General features: G+C 47.6%; 1 protein-coding gene across 5 annotated transcripts in view; it reads left to right on the top strand.

Annotated features, from left to right (window-relative positions):
• LOC122089371 (adenylate kinase 5, chloroplastic) overlaps positions 1–22,799 on the top strand; it is a 129,751-nt gene that overhangs the window by 74,223 nt on the left and 32,729 nt on the right. For all 5 annotated transcript variants that reach the window (XR_006143317.1, XR_006143316.1, XM_042659044.1 and 2 more), the window contains exons 5-8: positions 18,282–18,356; positions 18,456–18,549; positions 19,821–19,873; positions 19,979–20,113. Coding sequence is in view for 3 of the 5 variants with exons in the window: in XM_042659044.1 (XP_042514978.1) it covers positions 18,282–18,356; positions 18,456–18,549; positions 19,821–19,873; positions 19,979–20,113 (357 nt within the window). In the remaining 2 variants the exon portion in view is untranslated. The remainder of the gene's footprint in view (positions 1–18,281; positions 18,357–18,455; positions 18,550–19,820; positions 19,874–19,978; positions 20,114–22,799) is intronic.

The raw sequence follows: 22,799 nt of genomic DNA, 5'->3' as shown, positions 1-22,799 counted from the left end.
ATCTCGACCTCGGTGGGACTTTGTGTGCAAGAGGTCCATGAGAGGGCAAGTGCACCTCGCAGGGGAAAGATTTGCGTTTACGAAGCTGCCCTGATAAACGGGTTACGCTTTCCCTTTCATACCTTCGTGTGCTCAGTGTTGAGACACTACGGTCTTGTCCCTGTTTAATTGGTTCCCAATTCTTGGATGAGTCTGTTAGGGTTCTACTGTCGACTATCTGAGCTCGATGTCGAGCCGACCATTCGATTATTTATCGCCATGTTTTGTCTGTCTGCACACATGTTTCTTGGATGGTTCTATTTTCGCAGTCAGAAGAAAGTATACCAAATTGCCGATGGAATACCGACCTCTGTTCCTCAGTGGAAGGACGGTTTCTTCTTCACCCAACCCACCGATGCGTACGATATTTCGAATCGATGGTCGCTGTTGAATACGGGCAGGGCGAACAAGATGCCTAACCTGCCCAAAGAGAAGGAGGTTCTTACCTTGTTGGGAAGTCGTGCTTGGGTGGTCTTGGCCACACACCTTGGTCTTGACCAATACCTGTTGAGGTTTGGTCTGAGTCCGAGTAAGTTTTCTCTGAGTCCATTAGGTTGTCGCTACACTGTATTTTCCTTTTCTCTCCCTTCTTTTTTTTTATATTACTATTGTGTGCTGGTTATGATTGGGCGTTGTGTTCGCACAGTGCCAATCGATCCAAACTTTATGCTCAACATAATGGACCTGGCTTTAAGGGCCAGAAGGTGGGGGAAATCGAGCTGGTGCTGGGTCGAGTCATCAGGCTGTGGTCCCCGAGTAGGAGGTTGGTAGTGCTAGTGGTGATAGTGTGGCGTGGGTAGATTCTGAGGATGATCTTCCGTTTGCTCAGGTCACGTCCAAGAAGTGTCGTCGTGTGGAAGAAACTTCGGTTGCTCAGCGGAGCAACCAGAGTGGTGGTCACGGAGGGCCATTGGGGCCTTCGCGTTCATCCATCCTAGAGGTGCTTGGTATAGGCGCCAGCCTTGGTTCCGATACCGTAAAGTAAGAGGTAGGAACTGAACCTACTGGGGACTTAGCGAGGCATCGAGAAAGGGGGAAGTCGTTTGAGGGGATGGCTGCGGTTGTCGAGGAGCCCTATGTTCCTTAATATGGGTTGACGGTTAATCAGTCCATTTCTTATGACCCAGAGTATGCTCGGATCGTTGTTCTAGGGGGTTCGCTCCCCAGAGACCAAGCATATTATAAATGATGAACTTATTACGAACTTCTTGGTCAATGCTTTACTCAGTTGGCAGAGGTAAGGTTCCTCCTTTTTTGTCTTTCCTTTAGTGCCTCCTTCCTTTTTACTGTTATGGCTGATTGTTGTGATGGCTGTTTCGTAGGGACAAGCCATGTTCGGAGAGATGCTTGTTTGTGTCGATTAATGCTACAACACGTTGAAAGAGTGTGAGAAGAAAGTTGATGAGGGTTGGTCGGAGGCTACGAGGTTGCAGGAAGCCTTGAATTCAAAAGAGAAAGAGAGAGGAATTGAAGGATCGGCTTGCTTAGAGAGAAAGTGATGTTCACGGATTGCGAGGGCAGAATGATGAGCTCCATTGTCAGAATCTCACTGCTGTAGCCAAAGCCCTAGAGTTTGAGGAGCATGTTAAAGAGAGAAATCTTGAGATTCATCGGCTTCGCAATGAGTTAGATAAGGAGAAGAAGAGGGTTGTAGTAGTAGTGACAACGCGAGATCATGACAGGCAGCAATTGGCCGTGGTGAAGGAGCGAGCAGTGGAGAATGAGCAGGCAGTGATAAGGAGGTATAAAGAGTCACCGGTATATCAAACTGAGGTGGCTCTTGTCGGTGTTTGTTTATACCTCTAAGGTATGCCACTAGTTCGTGGTGAGTCTGAGCGGAGGAGTCCTGGTATTGACCAGAGTATGTTTAATGTTGAGTGGGAGAAAGTGGCGGCCTTAGGAGTTGTGGCATCTCCCCCCTCATCAAGTACTGCTCCACCTCCAGCACTAGTGGTCGGGCCCATTCCGGATCCGACACCCATACTGCCATCTTCTATGGAAGATGTTTCTGTCCCCGATGCTCAAACTTGTATCTAGACCATCATTCCTAATATTGCCCAAGTCCCGCCTTCGTCGGAGTCCAATGCTCCGATATTGCCTTCTGTAGAGGTCGAAGTCGCTGTTCGTGAGACCGAAGGTGTTCTTCCCATAGTTGTTATGGTGTCGCCTAGGCGTCACCAAGGCAGCGATTTGGTGTCCTGGCAGAAAAAAAAGTTCATGGCAGTGCTACGATTTACGTGATTCACAAATGGCTGTCGCCATTGGCTGATAGGCGTTGCCATGGCACCACCATGGACGCCAGGTCACGCCTGATTCACTAGGCGGTCGATTTTTTGTAAAATGCAGGGTGATTTTGATAGGGCTATGTTGATTTTTTATGATTTGATGTTGCTTAATGTTGGTTTTATATGTTATAGGGTATATATTGTAGGCTTGTAGCATGCTAAATAACTTTAGAGAATAAGGGACATAAAAAAGTAGCATACTAAATAACTTAAGAAAATAGGGAAAATAAAAAATGGCACATGGGTGATTTGACCACCATGGCAACGCCATAATGGGTGATTCTTCGCCAAATCGATTAGCCCCCCCTTCACCACCTTGGATCGATTTGACGCCGTGACAACTATGGTTCTTCCTACCTCCGAGCTAGTTGTGGATGTTCCTGCTTCCGTTATTGACGTCCTTGCTTCTCCCTCTGAAATTGTAGAATTATTTTTTGTGTATTTATCTGCTTGTAAGGTGTCATGTACTTTTCTTGAGTTGAAATGAACTTGGAGTTGGAGCTCAAAATTTTCTTTAATGTTAAGGCTAAAAAAAATTTCTCTAAGTATTGGAGCTTGTGGTTGTGTATATGCTCGAGCTCGATCCTTGAAGAAGGCTAAGTGTCTCGAGGTCAGTATGCTCGAGCTCGATCCTTGAAGAAGGTCAAGTGTCTCAAGGTCAGTTATGTGCTCGAGCTCAATCCTTGATGAAGGTCGAGTGTCTCGAGGTCGCGTGTATGCTCGAGTTGGATCCTTGAAGAAGGTAAAGGGTCTCGAGGTCAGTTATGTGCTCGAGCTTGATCTTTGAAGAAGGTCAAGTGTCTCGAGGTCAGTTATGTGCTCAAGCTTGATACTTGAAGGTCAAGTGTCTCGAGGTCGCGCATATACTCAAGCTCGATCCTCTAAGGAAGTTGAGTGAGAGATTCTTATGTTTCTTGATAGGATATGAAGAATATGTGAGAAAGACCCTGGGGACCTTCTTCATTGATGCCGTAGCTTTTCAAAAATGAAACTGTAATGGACAATTTTTCTAAGAAGGCTTTTTTTACTTATAGTACTGTCTTAGGTTGTAACATTCCAAGCCCACTAGACTTCTTTTCCCCCCAAGGATGACAAGCGGTATGTGCCTGGCTAGATCACCCTTACGATACGGTATGGGCCTTCCCAGTTTGGCTATAGTTTTCCTTGGTGCCTGGGGTCTGATACTTCCGCTCGTTGCAGCACTAAGTCACCCATCTGGAAGTGTCGCTCGGTGACCCTTTTGTTGAAGTGCCTTGCCACCCTCTATTGGTATATTACCATTTTCTCCTGGGACTGTTCTCTCAATTCTTCCACTAGGTCGAGGTTATTCTCAAGCCCTTTTCCATTTTCTTGCCGTCATACGCCTGCACTCACAGTGACAGTGCCTCAATTTTAACAACCGGGCTAAGTGCTTTCGTACCGTATGTGAGTGAGTACAGGGTCTCTCCTGTAGCGGCCCTCTCCGTTGTTTTATGGGCCCAGACAATTCTCTGAAGTTCTTCCACCCATCTTCCCTTAGCCTCATCCAGGCGTTTCTTGATACCTTAAAGGAGGGTTCTGTTGGCATTATCGGTGAGCCCATTTGTTTGAGGATATCCCACTGTAGTCTTTCTATGGTCATTGATCCCCAGGTCATTGCATAAGCCTTTGAAGCTTCTATTGTCGAACTACTTACCATTGTCGGAGATCAACATGCGTGGGATCCCGAAACAGAAGATTTCAGTTGTTTTGAAAATCGTTGAGGTTTTTTGCTTCTGTTATGGTAGCTAATGGCTTGGCCTCCACCCATTTCATAAAGTAGTCAATCACCACGATCACAAACTTGCATTGTCTTGCGGCGATAAGGGAGGGCCCCAGTATGTCCATCCCCCACATGGCGAAGGGTATTAGGCTACCCAGGGTACTCAACTTTGTTGCTGGCTGTCGGGGTACTGGAGCGAAGTACTGGCATTTTAGACACTTCCTGATGTCCTCAGCTGAGTCATTCATCATTCGTGGCTAGTAGAATCCTTGGCGCAAGATTTTATAGGCTAGAGCTCTTCCTCCCAGGTGCTGACCACAGATTCCCTCGTGGACTTCCCTCATTGTGTATTCCGCCTCTCTCTTCTCGAGACATCTGAGGAGTGGACCAGCGAAGGATCTCCTGAGCAGCGATCCATCTTCCATCAACACAAATCTCAGTGTTCCGGTCTAAATCCTCTAAGCTTCCTTGCGGTCCGCTAGTAATGCCCTGTCTTTGAGATAAGAGATAACAGGGGTCGTCCAGCTCCTTTCTTCATCCACTTGTATCATTTCTCGGGTGCTCAGGCTGGATTGAGGAACAACTTCGATAAACACCGGTGGGGTCATATCTGAGCATTGGGTGGTCGCCAATCTTGAGAGCATGTCTGCTGGGGCATTATCTGAGGGGCGATCACCTTTGTTTCCACGTTCTCAAAAGTTTTCAACAAGACCTTCACCATCTTGATGTATTCTTCCATCCTGTTTTCTCGAGCTCCATACTCCCCAATTATTTGTCGTACGACCAACTGAGTCGCTGTGGATGGACAACCTTCGTACCTCTAATGATTTTTCCAGTTTTGACTCCCACCAGAAGGGCCTCATACTCTGCTTCATTATTAGTTGCTTGGAAAGAGAACAATAGGGCACACTGTATCTGGAAGCCACCTGGGCTGATAAGGATCACTCCCGCCCCACTTCTCTTCGAACCTGATTACTCGTCTACGAACAAGTTCCAGGTGGTCGGGGCTTTTTGGTCGGGTATGCCATTAGTCTTTGGCATGTGGTTGTCCTGCTCTTGCTCATCCCCGATCGTGCATTCGACTATAAAGTCAGCCAAGGCTTGAGCTTTGACTGCGGTTCGTGGGTGGAATGTAATGTCGATCTCTCCCAGTTCGATTGCCCATTCGATCAGTCTTCCTGAAGTATTGGGGCTTTGAAATATCTTCCTCAGAGGTTGGTTGGTCAGCACCATGATGGTATGAGCCTGGAAGTATGGTCGGAGCTTCCGCGCTGTGATGACTAGAGCATACGCTACCTTCTCCACCTTAGTGTACCTCAGCTCTGCGTCCATCAAAACTTTGCTCACGTAGTATATCAGTTGTTGGCGCTTATCTTCTTCCTTTAACAGGACTGCACTTACGGCTGCTAAGGAGACTCCCAAATAAAGTTGTAGCTTGTCTCCCTTGGTGGGCTTCGTCAATAGAGGGGGAGTGGCTGGGTATTTCTTGAGTTGCTCAAAGGCATCTTGGTAGCCCGCCATCCATTCGAACCTTTTGGCTCCTTTCAGAGTTTGGAAGAATGGGAGATATCTGTCACCTGCATTGGAAATGAAATGACCAAGGGCAGCTAATCTTCCTGTTAGTTTTTGTACCTGTTTCACTGTTTTTGGTGATGTCATCTCCAGGATGGCTTGTATCTAATCAGGGTTGGCCTCTATTCCTCTGCTTGAGACCAGGAAACCCAAGAATTTACCTAAGGTTACTCCAAACACGCATTTGGTTGGGTTGAGCTTCATGTTGTATTTCCTCAGAATGTCGAATGCTTCCTTCAGATCGGCTACGTGGTCAGGTGCCTTCTTGCTTTTCACCAGCATGTCATCCATGTATACCTCAATGTTTCTTCCGATCATAGGCTTGAAGATCTGGTTGACCAGTCTCTGGTATGTCGCCCCCGTATTCTTGAGGCCGAAGGGCATAACCTTATAGCAATACAATCCCTTGTCAATGATAAATGCGGACTTTGGTTGATCTCGTTGGGCCAAACTGATCTGGTTATATCCTGAGTAAGCATCCATGAAGCTTATGAGGTTATGTCCTGCCGTGGCATCTATAAGAAGGTCTATCCTTGACAGTGGATAATCGTCTTTAGGGCACGCCTTATTAAGATCAGTGAAGTCAACGCACATGCGCCATTTGCCGCCCGACTTCTTTACCATCACCACGTTTGCCAACCAATCGGGGTACCATATCTCTCTAATGAATCTGGCCTTTAGAAGCTTTTCTACTTCTTGCTCAACAGCTGCTTGCCTGTCTGGTGCGAAGGTTCTTCTCTTCTACTTTACTGGTCGATGCATCGGATCGAGGCTTAGGTGATGCTCAATCACCCTTCTGTCGATGCCTGGCATATTAACTGGCGACCATGCAAACAGGTCAGCATTTCTCTGTAATAACTTCGTGAGTTCCTCCCGTCCTTTGGATGACAGTGACACCCCTATTAGTAATTGTTTAGAGGTGTCAGCTTCAGAAAGGTTTATTGGCACCAACTCTTCTGCCGGCTCTCCCATTTAGTCCTCTTTCTCGGGTCGCTCATCTATCTTGACCACCAACATGTCTTTTTGCTTTTTAGTGTCCTTCAGGGTATTGACGTAACATTTTCTTGACTCAAGCTAGTCGCCCCGACACTCTTTGATTCCCTTCTCAGTAGGAAATTTCATCTTCAGGTGGTAGGTTGAGACTACTACCCTGAGGCTGTTGAGGGCCGGCCTACCCAAAATAACATTGTAAGCCGAAGGGGAATTGACCACCAAGAAGTTCACCATACTTAACTTCTGCAGCTCGCTGGTGTCTGCTCGTATTTGGAGCTCGATCATTCCTTTGGGCCGGACAGGACTTCCCGAGAACCCATATAGGGGGTGTTGACTGGCTTCAACTTTTCTTCCTCGATCTCCATCTTCTGGAATGCTTCCTGAAAAATGATGTCGGCCGAACTTCTATTGTCCACCAGAACCCGTTCTACTTTGAAAGCTCTTATGCAAAGGTTTATAACCATTACGTCATCATGAGGGAACTCCACTCCTTGGGAATCTTCGTCATGAAAGGTGATTACCTTGTCTGTCTTGGGCCTCTTTGTTGGGTGCTCGGTGTAGAAGACACCTCGAGCATATTTCTTCCTTGCTGCCCTTGAATCTCCACCACCGGCAGGTCCTCCCGAGATGGTAGTGATAACCCGAGTAGGTGGGTCCGTGGGATGATCTTGTGCTCGACCAACCCCTTCGTTGTCTGGTCGTGGGGGCGATCTCTGGGAGGGATCGGGTTGCCTGTGCCGATTGTATCGATCATCATTTTGACGTGCTGGCCACTTGTTTTCCCCTTCATCCCTTCGCGATGCCTCCCTCCGTCAGTTCTGATCATCCTCCTGCCTAGCGGTGAATCTCCTCAGGAACCCTCTCTGGATGAGTTCTTTTATCGCAACCATAAGCTCTCTACTTTGGCTGGTCGAATGGCCATGATCTCAGTGATAGTTGCAATACCAACTCCGATCTCGACTTTCAGGAGGTGACGATATTCTCCTTGGAGCTTTCATCTTTGCCTTTTCTTCAGTATTAATGTTCATTAGTATGTGGGACCGGGAGTTGTTCAAGCTGGTGTACCCCTCATAAGCCTTTCACCCTGTTCCTTGATCATCGGCTCTAGGACACTTATGTCTGTAACCACGATCTCCCTCATCTCTGGTGGGATTCTTTTGTCGATAAACCGGGGTGGTCGCAGTCAGGCCATCGGTAGTAAGCTCCTCAGCATTACTATATCTTCGGATCTTCTCTCTTAGTTGGGCCAAAGTTTTGGGTTTTGATACGGCCAAACTAATTGCCCAGTCAGGTAAGAACACGTGGTTTCCAAGGGAAGGACATGTGCCGCTCACCTGATAGAGGCCGCAAGGACTCTAACCACGTAAACCGCGTGAAGAGAATATTCCCCAACCGAAGGGGATAGGACGTATCCGAGTAGAACTCGGAAAGGGAAAAGGCAGACCCGAGGGGGACTTCGAAAAGGAAACCCTAAGCCCCAAGCACTATAGAAGAGAGCGGGGGAGGAAGGGAGAGGTAAGAAATTAGACCCACACCATTACTCCTGTAAAAAACTGTTCTGCCGATCTCTAACTTGGGCGTCGAAGGACTAATCCCAGAGATACCTCCGGGCCTCTGCCTTCGGTGCTTGTGTAGGATCAACTCATACTAATTTTCGGTAGCAACAGATTGGCGTCGTCCATGGGAACGACAGTAATGGTGGGGAAAACCTACAATCGTAAGAAAATAAGAGCAGCGCCGAGCATAAACATGGACGAGGAGGAACCTTCAGGAGGGCTCCCTTCCTCGATGGAAATCGGTAAAGAACGGGGAAACGATGATCGGGAAGGTTCCACGAGGAACCACCGTTCTGTCGGATATTCGGTGCGTGGAGAAGGTAATCCTCCACCCCCTCCTCGGGCGCAGGAATATGTGACAAGGGAGCAGTTCGAAGCCCTTCAAGAGAAGTATGACCGAATGGCTGAGACAATGAATGAGGTCTCCAAGGTCATCTCTCAGAAGACCGGCGGAGCACCGCAAGGCCCCCATATCCAGCTAGAGCGCGCTTAAGACGAGGAGCGGAGTAGCACAGGATTTATAAGGTCCGGTAAGAATCGTCGCAGCCGAGTAATGAGGGAAAGCCCCTCACCAAAGGACGGGACACGACGCGCCGTCAGGATCAGGCATGGGGAACCACCCCAAGTAGACAGACAGAGACACGAGGACACAGGGTTAGAGCAGATGATCCTAGACTTGAAAAGCGAGATCAGGAAGGTAGGTGAAAACCAGGCGGGAACTCGCGAGCCGGACCGCACTAATGACATGGCTCTAGTTGATGAGGTCATGAGGGACCTGCTCTCGATCGGTTTTTTCCTGCCCAAATATGACACCTATGAAGGGTCGGGGGACCCGATCGACCATCTGAAAGGCTTTAAGGTTGCTATGCAGTTCCATCGAGTCTCGAAAAACATCATGTGCCGCCCGTTGCCTCTGACGTTTCGAGGAGCGGTAAGGCTCTGGTAGAACCGCTTGCCGACGAAATCGATCCACAGCTTCAGCGATTTAAGTTACTTCGTGAAAGGATTCTCCAGTAGCCAACCCCTTCAGAAGACCATGTTGAACCTGACTAACGTCAAGCAACATGAAGGGGAGTCGCTGCGAAACCACATGAAGCTCTTCCAGCAAGAGAAGATCACGATCAGAGGTTTGGACCAGAAAGAAGAGTTCATGGCTCTGCTGGGAGGTGTCAAGGATAAGGATCTGAAAAGGTCTTTGGTGAAGCATGTACCGAGGAACCTAGCCAAGTTGAGGGCCCGGTGTGATAAGTACATCCAGATGGAAGAAACCCTCCAGGCCGATGAAGAAGCTGAGGAGAAGAAGCGAAGGAAGAGGATCTCTGGAGCCGAGGACAAACCTCCCGAAGAAGGCAAAAGATGAAAGTCCGAATGTGGTCGGGCACTCAGTCCACCGAAAAAGTTCGAAAGATACGCGCCCTTGAACCGGAAACGAATGGATGTGCAAATGCAGATAAAGGACTCCTCGGATGCCAGAGCCATGAAGTGGCCGAGGAAGATGGGACGACACCCTGAGAGACGTAATATGGACAACTATTGCCACTTCCAACAGGACCACGGCCACGACACCGAAGATTGTTGGCAACTGAAAGGGGAAATCAAAGGAATGATCCGAAGAGGATATCTGGGCCGATTCGTAGACCACGAGGAGGATGCCCAAGACGGTAATAACCGCAGGGATAACTGCGGTAGAGACGACAGTGGCCGCCATGAACGAAGGGGACCGGCTTGCAGAGGCAATCAGGAATGGCGAAGGGACCAGACAACCGAGGAAGCTAACCATCGCCTCCCGGATGAACATAAAAGCCCGACTAGGGTCATATCGACTATCTGTGGAGGCTTAGCCGCTGGAGAAAGTTCAATCTAGGCCAGGAAAGCAAAAGTATATGCGAGAAGCGTACATATGGCTGAATGGTCGAACAAGAAGGGGAAGACGGGGACGGTTATTTCCTTCTCGGATGATGACCTATAAGGAGTGCACACATCACACGACGATGCCCTAGTAATCACCATGACCATAGCCGATTGCAAAGTAAAAAGGATCTTGGTGGATAACGGCAGTTCAGCTGATATCCTGTTCCTTGAGGCTTTCCAAAAGATGGGCCTAGATGAGGGAAAGTTGAAGAAGGTCGAACACCCATTGTAGGGATTCTCCTGTGCCCCGGTCAAAGCGAAGGGATCGATTGAGTTACCAGTAAGAGCCGGCACTGGAGACCGCCAAGTGATGGTAATGATCAACTTCCTGGTAGTTGGCATTACTTCGGCGTATAACGCCATACTAGGGAGAGTTGGTTTAAACCTGCTAAACGCTGTCATCTCCATTCCACACCTCAAGATGAAGTTCCCAACCAAGAACGGTGTCGGTGAATGTCAAGGCGATCAGGAGGCATTCCGGAGGTGCTACGCCCCCACCTTATGGGGAAAAGAAAAGGCGGGCGAGGCGCTCCCAATAGAAGATCTACGTGACGACACTAGTTATCAAAGGGGGGAACCGGCTGAGGAGTTGATATAGGTTGAAGCCGAAGAGGGGGATAACACTCACCAGTTCTAAGTGGGGGCTACAATGCCAAGACAACAACAAGAAAAACTCATCTCCTTCCTCCGAGATAATTCTGACGTCTTTGCCTGGTCAGCCTTGGACATACCTGGAATAGACCAAGAAGTAATAGAGCACCATCTGAGTGTCAACCCTACTAAGAAGCTGGTACAGCAGAAGAAAAGGACCTTTGCCCCCGAAAGGCGGCGGAAGATAGATGAAAAGGTAGAAAAGTTGCTGAAGGCCCAGTTCATCTGTGAAATCCAGTACCCGGAGTGGATATCCAATGTGGTGACGGTCCCGAAGGCAAATGGGAAGTGGAGGATCTGCATCAACTTCACCGATCTGAACAAGGCCTGCCCAAAGGACGCTACCCCCTGCCGAAGATAGACCTCCTCATTGATGCCACAGCAGGACACGAGGCGTTGAGCTTCATGGATGCGTACTCAGGGTACAATCAGATAAAGATGTCTGAGGCCGATGTCCCGAAGACATCCTTTGTGACCGAGGGGGGATTGTACTGCTACGAAGTTATGCCCTTCGGACTAAAAAATGCAGGGGCCACCTATCAAAGGTTGGTGAATAAGATTTTTAAGGGGATGATTGGTAAAACTATGGAGGTGTACATAGATGACATGCTTATGAAAAGCTTGAAGGCAGAGCACCATATCTAAGACCTAGAGAATGCATTCCAGGTGCTGAGGCGGTACGGCATGAAGTTGAACCCGATAAAGTGCGCATTCGGAGTAGCATCGGGAAAGTTCCTCGGCTTTATTGTCTCGGAGAGAGGAATTGAAGCCAATCCAGTGAAAATACAAGCCATCCGAGATATGAGGTCACCGCAGAATGTGTAGCAAGTCCAGGAGCTAACAGGTAGAGTCGCTGCCCTGGGACGGTTTATGTCTCGGTCGGCTGACAAGTGCCTCCCTTTCTTCAAAGCCTTGAAGGGATCCAAAAGGTTCGAGTGGACGGAGGAATGCGAAAAGTCCTTCGAACAATTGAAGGAGTACTTGGCCGTACCCCCACTACGGACGAAGCTAAATACGGGGGATACCTTGCAGTTGTACTTAGCAATATCGGCAGTGGCTGTAAGTGTGGTATTGATAAAGGAAGAAGGAAGACAACAACGACCAATATATTACGTCAGCCGAATGCTTTTGGACGCAGAAATGAGATACAGAAAAGTGGAAAAAGTAACATACGCCCTGGTGATAGCGGCAAGAAAGCTGAGGCCATATTTCCAGTCGCACATCGTGTGTGTGCTCACAGACCAACCATTAAAGAAGATACTACAGAAGCCGGATATATCTGGCCGCCTAGTAAACTGGGCCGTAGAATTGGGAGAATTCGACATCCAGTACAAGCCAAGAACCGTAATAAAAGCACAGGCTCTAGCGGACTTCAGAGCCGAGACGACACTCCAGATGAACCCCAGGAGTCTATCGAGGCTCGGGCGAAAAGGACTTGGGCATTGCATGTGGATGGTGCATCCAACAGCGCGGGAAGTGGCGCTGGGATCATACTTGTTAGCCCTGAAGGATTCAAAATCAAGTACGCAATATAGTTCGAATTCGATGCCTCCAACAATGAAGCTGAGTACGAAGCCCGAATAGCCGGAAAAAATCTGGCACGGGCTTTGATGGTAAAGGAGTTGGTAATGCACAGTGACTCAGCTCGTGGTGCGACAGGTGAATGGGGACTATGAAGCCAAGGAACAAAGGATGGCCGAATACTTGAAGACAGTGAGAGAGAAAGCAACAACATTCAAGGAGTTCGAGGTAAGGCAGATACCGCGGGTAGAGAATGCAAGCGTAGATGCTCTGTCACGATTGGCCACCTCCGACTTTTCAGACCTTAGGCGATCGGTGTACTTTGAAGTATTACCTCATCCAAGCACCAAAGAACCCCGGGAGGTATTATCCGTAGGCAAAAATGACCCTAGCTGGATGGATGCCATAGTCGAATACCTGAAGGAAGGAACACTCCCCGAGAATAAGGACGAAGGTCGAATGGTCAGAGAAATGAGTACAAGGCGGAAAAATGAGAGACTATATATAGGCAACAATGCATCGGTGCTACTCCCCAAAATCATTAAATGCAGTACATGTCATCTAAGCGTGATTCCCGAAGTACACGAGCAAAGCGCACGACCTGACCAAAGGTCACGACCTCGGTTGGGGCTCGGGCTAAGGCCGAGCAAACCTGACCAAAGGTCTCCACCTCGGTTGGGGCTCGGGTTAAGGCCGAGCAGACTTGACCGATGGTCCCCACCTCGGTTGGGAGCTCTGGCTAAGGCCGAGCAGACCTGACCGAAGGTCCTTACCTCGATTGGGGGCTCCAACTAAGGCCGAGCAGACCTGACTGAAGGTCCCCATCTCGGTTGGGGCTCGGGCTAAGGCTGAACAGACCTGACCTAAGGTCCCCACCTCAGTTAGGGCTCAGGCTAAGGCCGAGCAAACCTGACCGAAGGTCCCCACCTCGGTTGGGAGCTCTAGCTAAGGCCGAGCAGACCTGACCGAAGGTCCTTACCTCGGTTGGGGGCTCCGGCTAAGGCTGAGCAGACCTGACCAAAGGTCCCCACCTCGGTTGGGGCTCAGGCTATGGCCGAGCAGACCTGACCGAAGGACACCACCTCGGTTGTGAGCTCCGGCTAAAGCCGAGCAGACCTGACCAAAGGTCCCCACCTCGGTTAGAGCTCAGGCTAAGGCCGAACAGACCCGACCGAAGGTCCTTACCTCGGTTTGGGGCTCCGGCTAAGGCCAAGCAGACCTGACCTAAGGTCCCCACCTCGGTTGGGAGCTCCTGCTAAAGCCGAGCAGACCTGATTGAAGGACACCACCTCGGTTGGGAGCTCCGGCTAAAGCCGACCAGACCTGACCGAAGGTCCCCACCTCGGTTGGGAGCTCCGATTAAGGCCGAGCAGACCTGACCGAAGGACACCACCTCAGTTGGGAGCTCACGCTAAAGCCGAGCTAACTTGATCGAGGGTCACCACCTCAGTTGGGAGCTCCGGCTAAAGCCGAGCTGACTTGATCGAGGGTCACCACCTCGGTTGGGAGCTCCGGCTAAAGCTGAGCTGACCTGACCGAAGGACACCACCTCGGTTGTGAGCTCCGGCTAAAGCCGAGCAGACCTGACCGAAAGTCCCCACCTTGGTTGGGAGCTCCTGCTAAGGCCGAGCAAACCTGACCGAAGGTCCCCACCTCGGTTGGGAGCTTTGGCTAAGGCTGAGTAGACCTAACCGAAGGTCTTTACCTCGGTTGGGGGCTCCAGCTAAGGCCGAGCTGACCTGATTGAAGGACACCACCTCGGTTAGGAGCTCAGGCTAAAGCCGAGCTAACTTGATCGAGGGTCACCACCTCAGTTGGGAGCTCCAGCTAAAGCCGAGCTGACTTGATCGAGGGTCACCACCTTGGTTTGGAGCTCCGGCTAAAGCTGACCTGACCTGACCGAAGGACACCACCTCGGTTGTGAGCTCCGGCTAAAGCCGAGCAGACCTGACCGAAAGTCCCCACCTTGGTTGGGAGCTCCTGCTAAGGCCGAGCAGACCTGACCGAAGGTCCCCACCTCGGTTGGGAGCTCTGGCTAAGGCCGAGTAGACCGAACCGAAGGTCCTTACCTCGGTTGGGGGCTCCGGCTAAGGCCGAGCAGACCTGACCGAAGGACACCACCTAAGTTGGGAGCTCAGGCTAAAGCCGAGCTGACCTGATCGAGGGTCACCACCTCGGTTGGGAGCTCCGGCTAAGGCTGAGCTGACCTGATCGGATGACACCACCTCGGTTGGGAGCTCTGGCTAAGGCCAAGTAGACCAGACCGAAGGTCCCCACCTCGGTTGGGAGCTTTGGCTAAGGCCGAGCAGACCTGACCGAAGGACACTACCTCTGTTGGGAGCTCCGGCTAAAAACGAGCAGAGCTGACCAAAGGTCCCCATCTCGGGAGCTCTGGCTAAGGCTGAGCAGACCTGACCGAAGGTCCCCACCTCGATTGGGAGCTCCGGCTAAAGCTGAGCAGACTTGACCGAAGGACACCACCTCGGTTGGGAGCTCAGGCTAAAGCTAAGCTGACCTGATCGAGGGTCACCACCTCGGTTGGGAGCTCCGGTTAAAGCCGAGCTGACCTGACCGAGGGTCACCACCTCGGTTGGGAGCTCGGGCTAAGGCCGAGCTGACCTGACTGGATGACACCACCTCAGTTGGGGGCTCAGGAAAATGCTGGGCTGACCTGACCAAAGGGCCCCACCTCGATTGGGGCTCTGGTTAAGGCCGAGCTGACCTGACCGAGGGTCCACCTCAGTTGGGAGCTCTGGCTAAGGCTGAGCTGACCTTACGGAAGGTCCCCACCTCGATTGGGAGCTCCGGTTAAGGCCAAGCTGACCTGACTAAAGGTCACACCTCGGTTGGGGGCTTAGGCAAGGGCTGAGTGTGCCTAACCGAACGTCTTGGTCGCGGGCGGCACGAAAGCCGAGGCCAAAAGAATAACGCCTAGGCGATACATGGATGGGAAAGGAAATGACGAAAGACATGATTACTCCCATAGGAAGAGCCTCCTAGTGGAAGTAAGGGGGTTGCTGATGCGGCCAAACTAATTGCCCAGTCAGGTAAGAACAAGTGGTATCCAAGGGAAGGACATGTGCCGCTCACCTGATAGAGGCTGCAAAGACTCTAACCACGTGAAGAGAATATTCCCCAACCGAAGGGAATAGGACGTATCCGAGTAGGACTCGGAAAGGGAAAAGGCGGACCTGAGGGGGACTTCGAAAAGGAAACCCTAAGCCCCATGCACTATAGAAGAGAGCGGGGGAGGAAGGGAGAGGTAAGAAATTAGACCCACACCATTACTCCTGTAAAAAACTGTTCTGCCGATCTCTAACTTGGGCATCGGAGGACTAATCCCGGAGATACCTCCGGGCCTCTGCCTTCGGTGCTTGTGCAGGATCAGCTCATACGGATTTTCGGCAGCAACAGGTTCAGATTTGGAGAGGGAGAACTTCAAGCGTTCCTCCTGAATCCCACTCTTTAAGGCCAAGAACTCTGTAGTCGGATCGAGGTCCCTGACCTCCAATTTTTCCAAATTGAACGTTCTTATGAATTGCCGGAGAGTCTCACCTGGCTGTTGCTTTACGTCCATAAGGTTTGATGAGGTTTTATGGCGTCCCTTGCTCCCCACGAAGTAGTCCAGGAACTTCCTACTCAACTGTTTGAAGTCGCGGATAGACCCTAGCTCCAAACATGAGAACCAGGTCATGGCCAAGCCTTGGAGAGATGTCGGGAATACCCTGCACAAGACCGCTTCAGTAGCCCCCTGAATGGTCATGATCGAATGATACGCATGGAGGCGCACCCAAGGATCCTTTGTTCCGCTATAAAGTTGAAATGTAGGCAATTTAAAACTCTCTGGCAGTGGGATCCGCATGATCTCCTTGGACAGTGGACTTTCGCCAAACTTCTCGAGGTCTTCAAACTCCTTTTCTTCATCGCCCTTCTCCATCTTCTCCGCCTTCGCTTGCAACTCCCTGAGCTGTCGCTCCAAGGGTGTCCTCTGGTTGGTCACCCTAATCATACGGGGGTTGTTCTGGGTTGGGTCGCCTGACTTCGGCCCTACATCTGGGCCTAGTGCACTTGGCGGTTTCCTTCCTGTGGGGAGAACGTCCCGGTCCCTCCCTTTGAGGTCTATCTCTTTGAGGCTGATTAACGTAGCTGCTATGATCAGCTCCTTCATTCCTTTCGTGCCTTAACGGGGACTGCACTTCGCTGGGGTGGTCAAAATGATCTTCACGACTCGGGCTCTCTTCTGTAGAGCTGGATAAGTTAGCCGCGTCTTTTCAGAAGTTCCCCTCATACCACCATGTTGACCAGGTTGGTCGGTATGTGGTCGCTTCCCGAAATTTCTTGAAGTTTCGTGGACCAAACGGACTAGGTCCTGAACCTGCTTCTGAAGAATGCCAAACTGCTCTACTGTCACGGGAGCGGGTGGTACTACTTCAGGAACTGAATGAACTGGTACAGAGGCATTTAGAACATCATCGACGGCCAGTCCTGCTCGACCTCTCCTACTGCTTCTCCATGATTTCCCGGTGGATAGGACACTGTGAGCTGTCCTTTCTTTGAATAAGTTCTAGTGGTTTTTGTCATTCTTTCAATCTCACCAAACTTAAGGATGGCTTATCGTAAGGATTCCCATAGACGGCGCCATTGTTACTGCACGTTTCCGCCACTTGTTAACCTGCAGAACACAGGTCAGAAATTGTCCCAGAGGAGACTCCGGAACCAGGCTCCGATAGAGAAGTTAGTGTTGGTGAAGAGATATTGCACAAATGTTCAGTGGGAATGAGAGCTTACCTTCTTCTCTAGCCCTTTTCGCCTTATATTGAGCACACAGGTCCCCCTATTGGTCGAGGGTCATGGGCACGTGTCTTCTCCTTATAAGGGGAATCTTTCCTTTTCGTGACTGATTATAACAGCTAACTTGACCCAGGTTGGGAATCGAAACCGTTAACTTAACCATGGTAGTAATCCTCCAATGGCTAACTCGACCCAGGTCGAGAATCGAAACCGTTAACCTAACCATAGTAGAAATTCTCTAACGGCTAACTCTACCTCAGCCAGCCCCATGGTTTAGTGTCTTGAGGGTCAAGCAACCAAATAATCCCGCTCAAGTCCCTCAAGATCCTAGGAGAGGTCAGGTGGTTGTGGGATCGGGTTCGACCTACCTGCCCTGGTCCCAGCGGCCTCGGGAACGACCACTTGAACATTGATCGGTCCACTGTTATATGGTATATCACCATGTAAAGAGAGAGAGAGAGAGAGAGAGAGAGAGCTGTGATTGTGGAGCAAAGGGAGTCCCAATTGATTAGATTGGGGCTGCCCTCCTTCATTCATTAAATAGAATAGCTATTACAAGTCTTGTTAGGAATAGGAAAGAACAAAATAGAACAAAATAGGAAACTAATACTAATTGCTAATTTCTAATTATATTCAGTCCTAATAGGACTAGGACAGTTTTAATAGGGTTTGAAAAACCCATAGTCCTAATATGACTAGGAAAACCCAAACCCACAATCCTAATAGGAGTATAGGACTCGGGAAACCCAAGGGAGGAGTCTGCAACTTGCGCTGGACTCCTCCTTTCTCTCGATAGACTTCTAACAAGAGCCAAGTAGGTTCTCTGAGAGAACTATTTGTATTCATTATTTGAGAGCTTACTGTATTATTTAGGGACAAAGGCAGTCGTTCTAAAGCTTATACAAGAGAATGAATTCACTGTTCAACTTATGTTTTGTGTGAAGTAACAAAAATAAGTACCGGATTTCTTCAAATTGTTTCCCTGGAATAAGATACTGCAGGAATGAAACACTTATGTGTTCAGGCTGTAGCAGTAAGTTATAGCTGTAGATCTATCTGTACACATTATTTGATGATTTAGTAAGCTATATTCATCTTCTGATAGTTCATTTTGTTTTTTCCAACTTTCAGGCCATCTAGCCTGATTTATTAAACTCACCGCTCATAAAAAAGGCAGAAGATAAGTTCTTGGTGCTCTGACTTTTTGCCCCCTTTGGCCAGGTGAAATCACGGCTAGAAACTTACAAAGAAAATGCTGAAGCTATCTTGTCAACATATGTCGACATATTGACTAAGGTCCGTGTGCTTTTACTTATATGAAGGATGATTTTCTTTTACCCATTTACCATATGTTGCTGTAAAATGACTCATACTTTCAAAACATTTAAAAAACAGATTGACGGAAACCGTCCAAAAGTAGTAGTTTTTGAGGAAATAGACTCTCTGCTACTGCAAGTCCAGAAGGATAAACTAAAGGCGGAAAATTTAGGTGAGTGCTTCAAGAATTGGAAGCACATGCCATTTTTATTCCACATCTGGCTGACTAATCAGGTTTTCCTCTGAAGGACTTCATTCATTAAAAGTTGTAGAGCATTACTATTTGCAAAATTTATGAGATGCTCTATATAATTCAACATAAGTTTAATTTTCTCATTTTGTGGTGTTGTTTTCAATCACATTTTTTTTTCCTGCTTGCTTTCTTTATCATCTGTGTGTATGAGTGCATGCAAATGTGATACAGTTGGGAGGGGCAAATGATGATGATGATTGCATATAATGTCTGTATAATGTAACTCTTCCATGTTTATAACAAGCCTTAACTTGCAGTTTCAAATTTCTGGTGACACTGGTAGGTATGTAACTCATCTTTCTTACTCATAACCAAGCATTTACAGAGGGCTCTCCCATTAGATTCTAAGGAATACTTTAAACTTTAAAGAATGGGCAACATCCTTGTAATTTTTCATTTTAGGGTTCTTTTTTCATTTTTTTCTGAGAATTATGCATTATATGCATCATGTGTTAGACATCAAACAGGTGAGAGTTTTTAACTCTGGTATATGATAAATTCATTGTTTAATCTTTGTTTGGAGCCCTATTCACCAAACTCAAAGTTCATAACATCCTAAGGGGTGTTGTGTTCTTTTGATCTACAGTGGCTGACTGGACTCACATGAGATGCAAACACTTAGGTTTCTAAATCCACACAGAAAGCTCTCAATTTGCTTTATAACTGGACTCACATGAGATGCAAACACTTAGGTTTCTAAATCCACACATAAAGCTCTCAATTTGCTTCAAGTGATATGATATGGCTGGCAACCAGGCTCTGACATCTAACTAACCGGCCATCTAATTAAAACCTGGCATTGCTGTATTTTTTTGGTTGACATTTCTTAACCTTATACTGTGCAGCTTATATTGTCTTTACAATTTATACCTGGGAATCCCTTTGATAGAACATGCATTTTCTTAATTTTCATGCTGGCATGTCATTATTATGTATAACTCCATGCCAGCTACCTTTCCTACAATATGCATGGATGTACACTTCTTTCTTCCGCAATTTCTTCTTTTATATTAACTTATTAATAGGGATTTATTGTGCTAATTTCAACCAGCATTTTTCATGCAAGTTCATTTCTAGTTTAGACAAAATTAAGTAGAATCTAAGAGGCATTTTAGTGGCCCTAACTTTTTTTTTTATAGACTTTAACTTCCATACTGTCAAACTTTGATATTGTTTCTTTTTGCTATTAGGGATACCAGTCCGTGAAAACAATAGCAGCTCAAATTTGGTGTCTTCTAGAGAGGTATTTGAATTGAACGATCATGCTCTCTGTGTGATTTTTAATCCCATACAGGAATTTTTAGAAAATGAATCTGCGATGTAACTTATTTTGCAAAGTTTCTGCCAGTGCCAGGATAGTTGGAAAGGAATCCCTACTCGGTTAAATAACATTCCTCATTCTAGAGAAATAAGGAAATATTTCTATGATGATGTGCTAGCAGCTACTCAAAGGGCTATAAATGATGGAAGAGTCAGATTGAAGGTCAGACATTTTCCATACCTTTCTTATTTGGAAGATCTTGCTGAGAATAACTTCTCAATGATTTATAGGATAACTTCATATTTGTCAGGATGTGACAGTTTCCAGCCATAAGATAATCAAGTATATTAATGAATTGGATAAAATGAAAGGTTCACTATCAGAAGTACTAGTTAATATCATAGTTGGTGTTATGGAAGCTTTGTTTAACAAACCAGGACCAGTAGAGGAAGAAGAAAAGAAGACAGAGAGAGAGAAAGATGATGGAGAAGTTGCTGAACCCACGGTAGACTCAGACTGTAGAGTTCTATTGTGGGTTGTGCCTTTATTTAGAAAGTCGTAAATGCAGTTGTAATCTGAATAGGAAACTAAACCTTGTCTAAACAGGAAACTTACTTAGACTAGGAAACTGACAACTAACTCCTCCTAACTCCTACTAACAATTCAAGACATGAAGAAATAAAGGAAACCACGATAGGGACACTCCCCCTACTGGTACATATTGCAACAGTTGGGAAACCAGGTTTTGACTTGGGCAAGTCGCATGAGTTGAGTAAAATAATATCGAATCTGGTCAAGAGCCATGGTGACTCGTCAAATATAAAAAATGACCAGACTTGGTCCGAGTTTGTCCGATTCATAAATGGGATTTTACCGAGTCCAATGAAACTCACCCAAGTCTCTTCACTTTCTTTCTTTCTTTCTTTCTTCTCATATCTCTGACACAGTCTCTCTCCCACCATCATTGAGGCCTTACCTTGGATCGCCATCCAAAATCTCCCAGCCACATTACCATCTCTGTTCATTCGTGATTGCAGGCATCGGTATGATCACCATTGGGAGAGCAATCAATCAGAGGAGAAACTAATTGCAGAGAGAGAATAGAGAGAATGGAAGAAGAAGGGTGATGGGGGGGGGCGATCTTGGGAGTTGGGGCAAGATTTTCCAACCCATGCTCCACCACCATTCCCTGATCTACCACCGCCAACCTAAAGAAGCGGTTAACGATGAACCAGAACTTGAGCTTTACAGAGTTTGCTGGAGGGACCACCGTCCATAGAGTTCGTTGGCATGCCATAATTCGATCCCAACAATAGCTATGCAATTTCAATTTTGCCCATTAGGAATGATTGTTGAAAAGATTTCTTTCTACAACACTAGTCAGATGGTCTCCACCATCAGAAAAGTCGTTCTCTCTCCATTTGTGGGTTCCACCGACCTTGTGCTTTGGCTTTGCTTTTCCTATCTAGGATGATTGGAAGAGAGAGAATGTGATACGATATGGGCATGAAAATGTTTGTCATGTTCAAGCCTATATTCATAATGGGCTAATTCTAAACATCCTATTGAGTTCCTACTCTGCAACTTCCATAGACCCTTGCCTTTGTAGATTAGTGTTCACTCCAAGATGCCGTGTGATGCTGCTGCCCCAGTCTGTTGGCGAATCTTCTCATCCTCGCCATGTAAAGTTTCCTGTGGGAAGAGGATAATTATGGAAACTTGTAAAGGGGGTGAGGGTGAAGGCGTGGCTTGGTATCATGTGAGTGTAACCCTTATTTTAGCCTTTAGGGAACACATAGAGCTATGTGTTGAAGAACTGAAGAAAGGCTAAGTATGTAAAAATAGAAAGAACATGACTCATTATAAAAATCGTTAAAAACAAACAAACTCTAAATGATCTTTCAACAAATATATCCAAGTTAAACAGGAGTGATCATCCACAAAGGTGACAAAATAAGAAAAACCTAAAATTTTTGATACAGCAAGGATCCCAAATATCAAAATAAACAAAGGAAAACAAGGATGGACGTCGAGACAAACGAAGAGCAGGAAAGGATGACCAATGATGCTTCCTAAGTTCATAAGGTTCAACTCCAGGTTAGACACAAATTTGCAGCTAGGTACCATTTACTGAAGCTTGGTCCGGCATCTTTGTCCTCCCAAAATCAATCATCAAGGATATTGAATCCCTACTTTGTTCCTTCCTTTGGAAAGGAGGTGATACCTCCAAATTCCTCCACCCAACCAATTGGTTTTAGGTTTCTAGCCTAAATTTGAAGGAGGCTCTATTAAAATGTATGTAATATGGGTACTTTATGAACTATCTTTATGTTAAGTTGTCCTAATTTTTATTTCCTTTTTTCTCTTTCACCTCCCTTAGGGAGGAATATGTAATTTCCTAAAGATTTTAGTTTGAAACTAATATAGGTGAGAAGAGCCAAGAGTTCCCTCACGATTTTCCCTCATCTCTCTCTTTCTCCTCTCCTCTTCTCTCTTTCTCCTCTCTTCCTCTCTTCCTCTCTTCCTCTCTTCCTCTCTTCTCTCTTTCTCTTACATCACTAATCTTAATCTTCTCAACTTCCAACTTGGTATCAAAGCTACAAAGAGTTTGGGAGTCGACTAGGGCTTCTTCCTCTCACGAGAGGTGGCATGGACATGTGCAATAGAGGCTTTTAGATGCTCTATTACGGAGTGATTTGATTTTGATTGAATGAGATAAAAGAGCCAGGCTTCAACACTGATTCCTGAAACCTCTGACATGTTGAACCTCCCCTCCTTAAGCCTCCCATGACCTTCCCCTTCGATGGTTCCCACCACCGGATCCTCCCTCCTTCCCCTTCCCTCCTCTGGCCCCTCCTCTCATGTTGATGTTCCCTCCTCCTCCCCTCCCCTCTCCCCTCTCCCCTCC

This window comes from Macadamia integrifolia, chromosome 9, assembly GCF_013358625.1.
Source record: "Macadamia integrifolia cultivar HAES 741 chromosome 9, SCU_Mint_v3, whole genome shotgun sequence".
NCBI lineage: Eukaryota > Viridiplantae > Streptophyta > Magnoliopsida > Proteales > Proteaceae > Macadamia > Macadamia integrifolia.
Note: the sequence above shows the minus strand (reverse complement) of the source record. Positions and strands in the feature narration are given on the sequence as shown.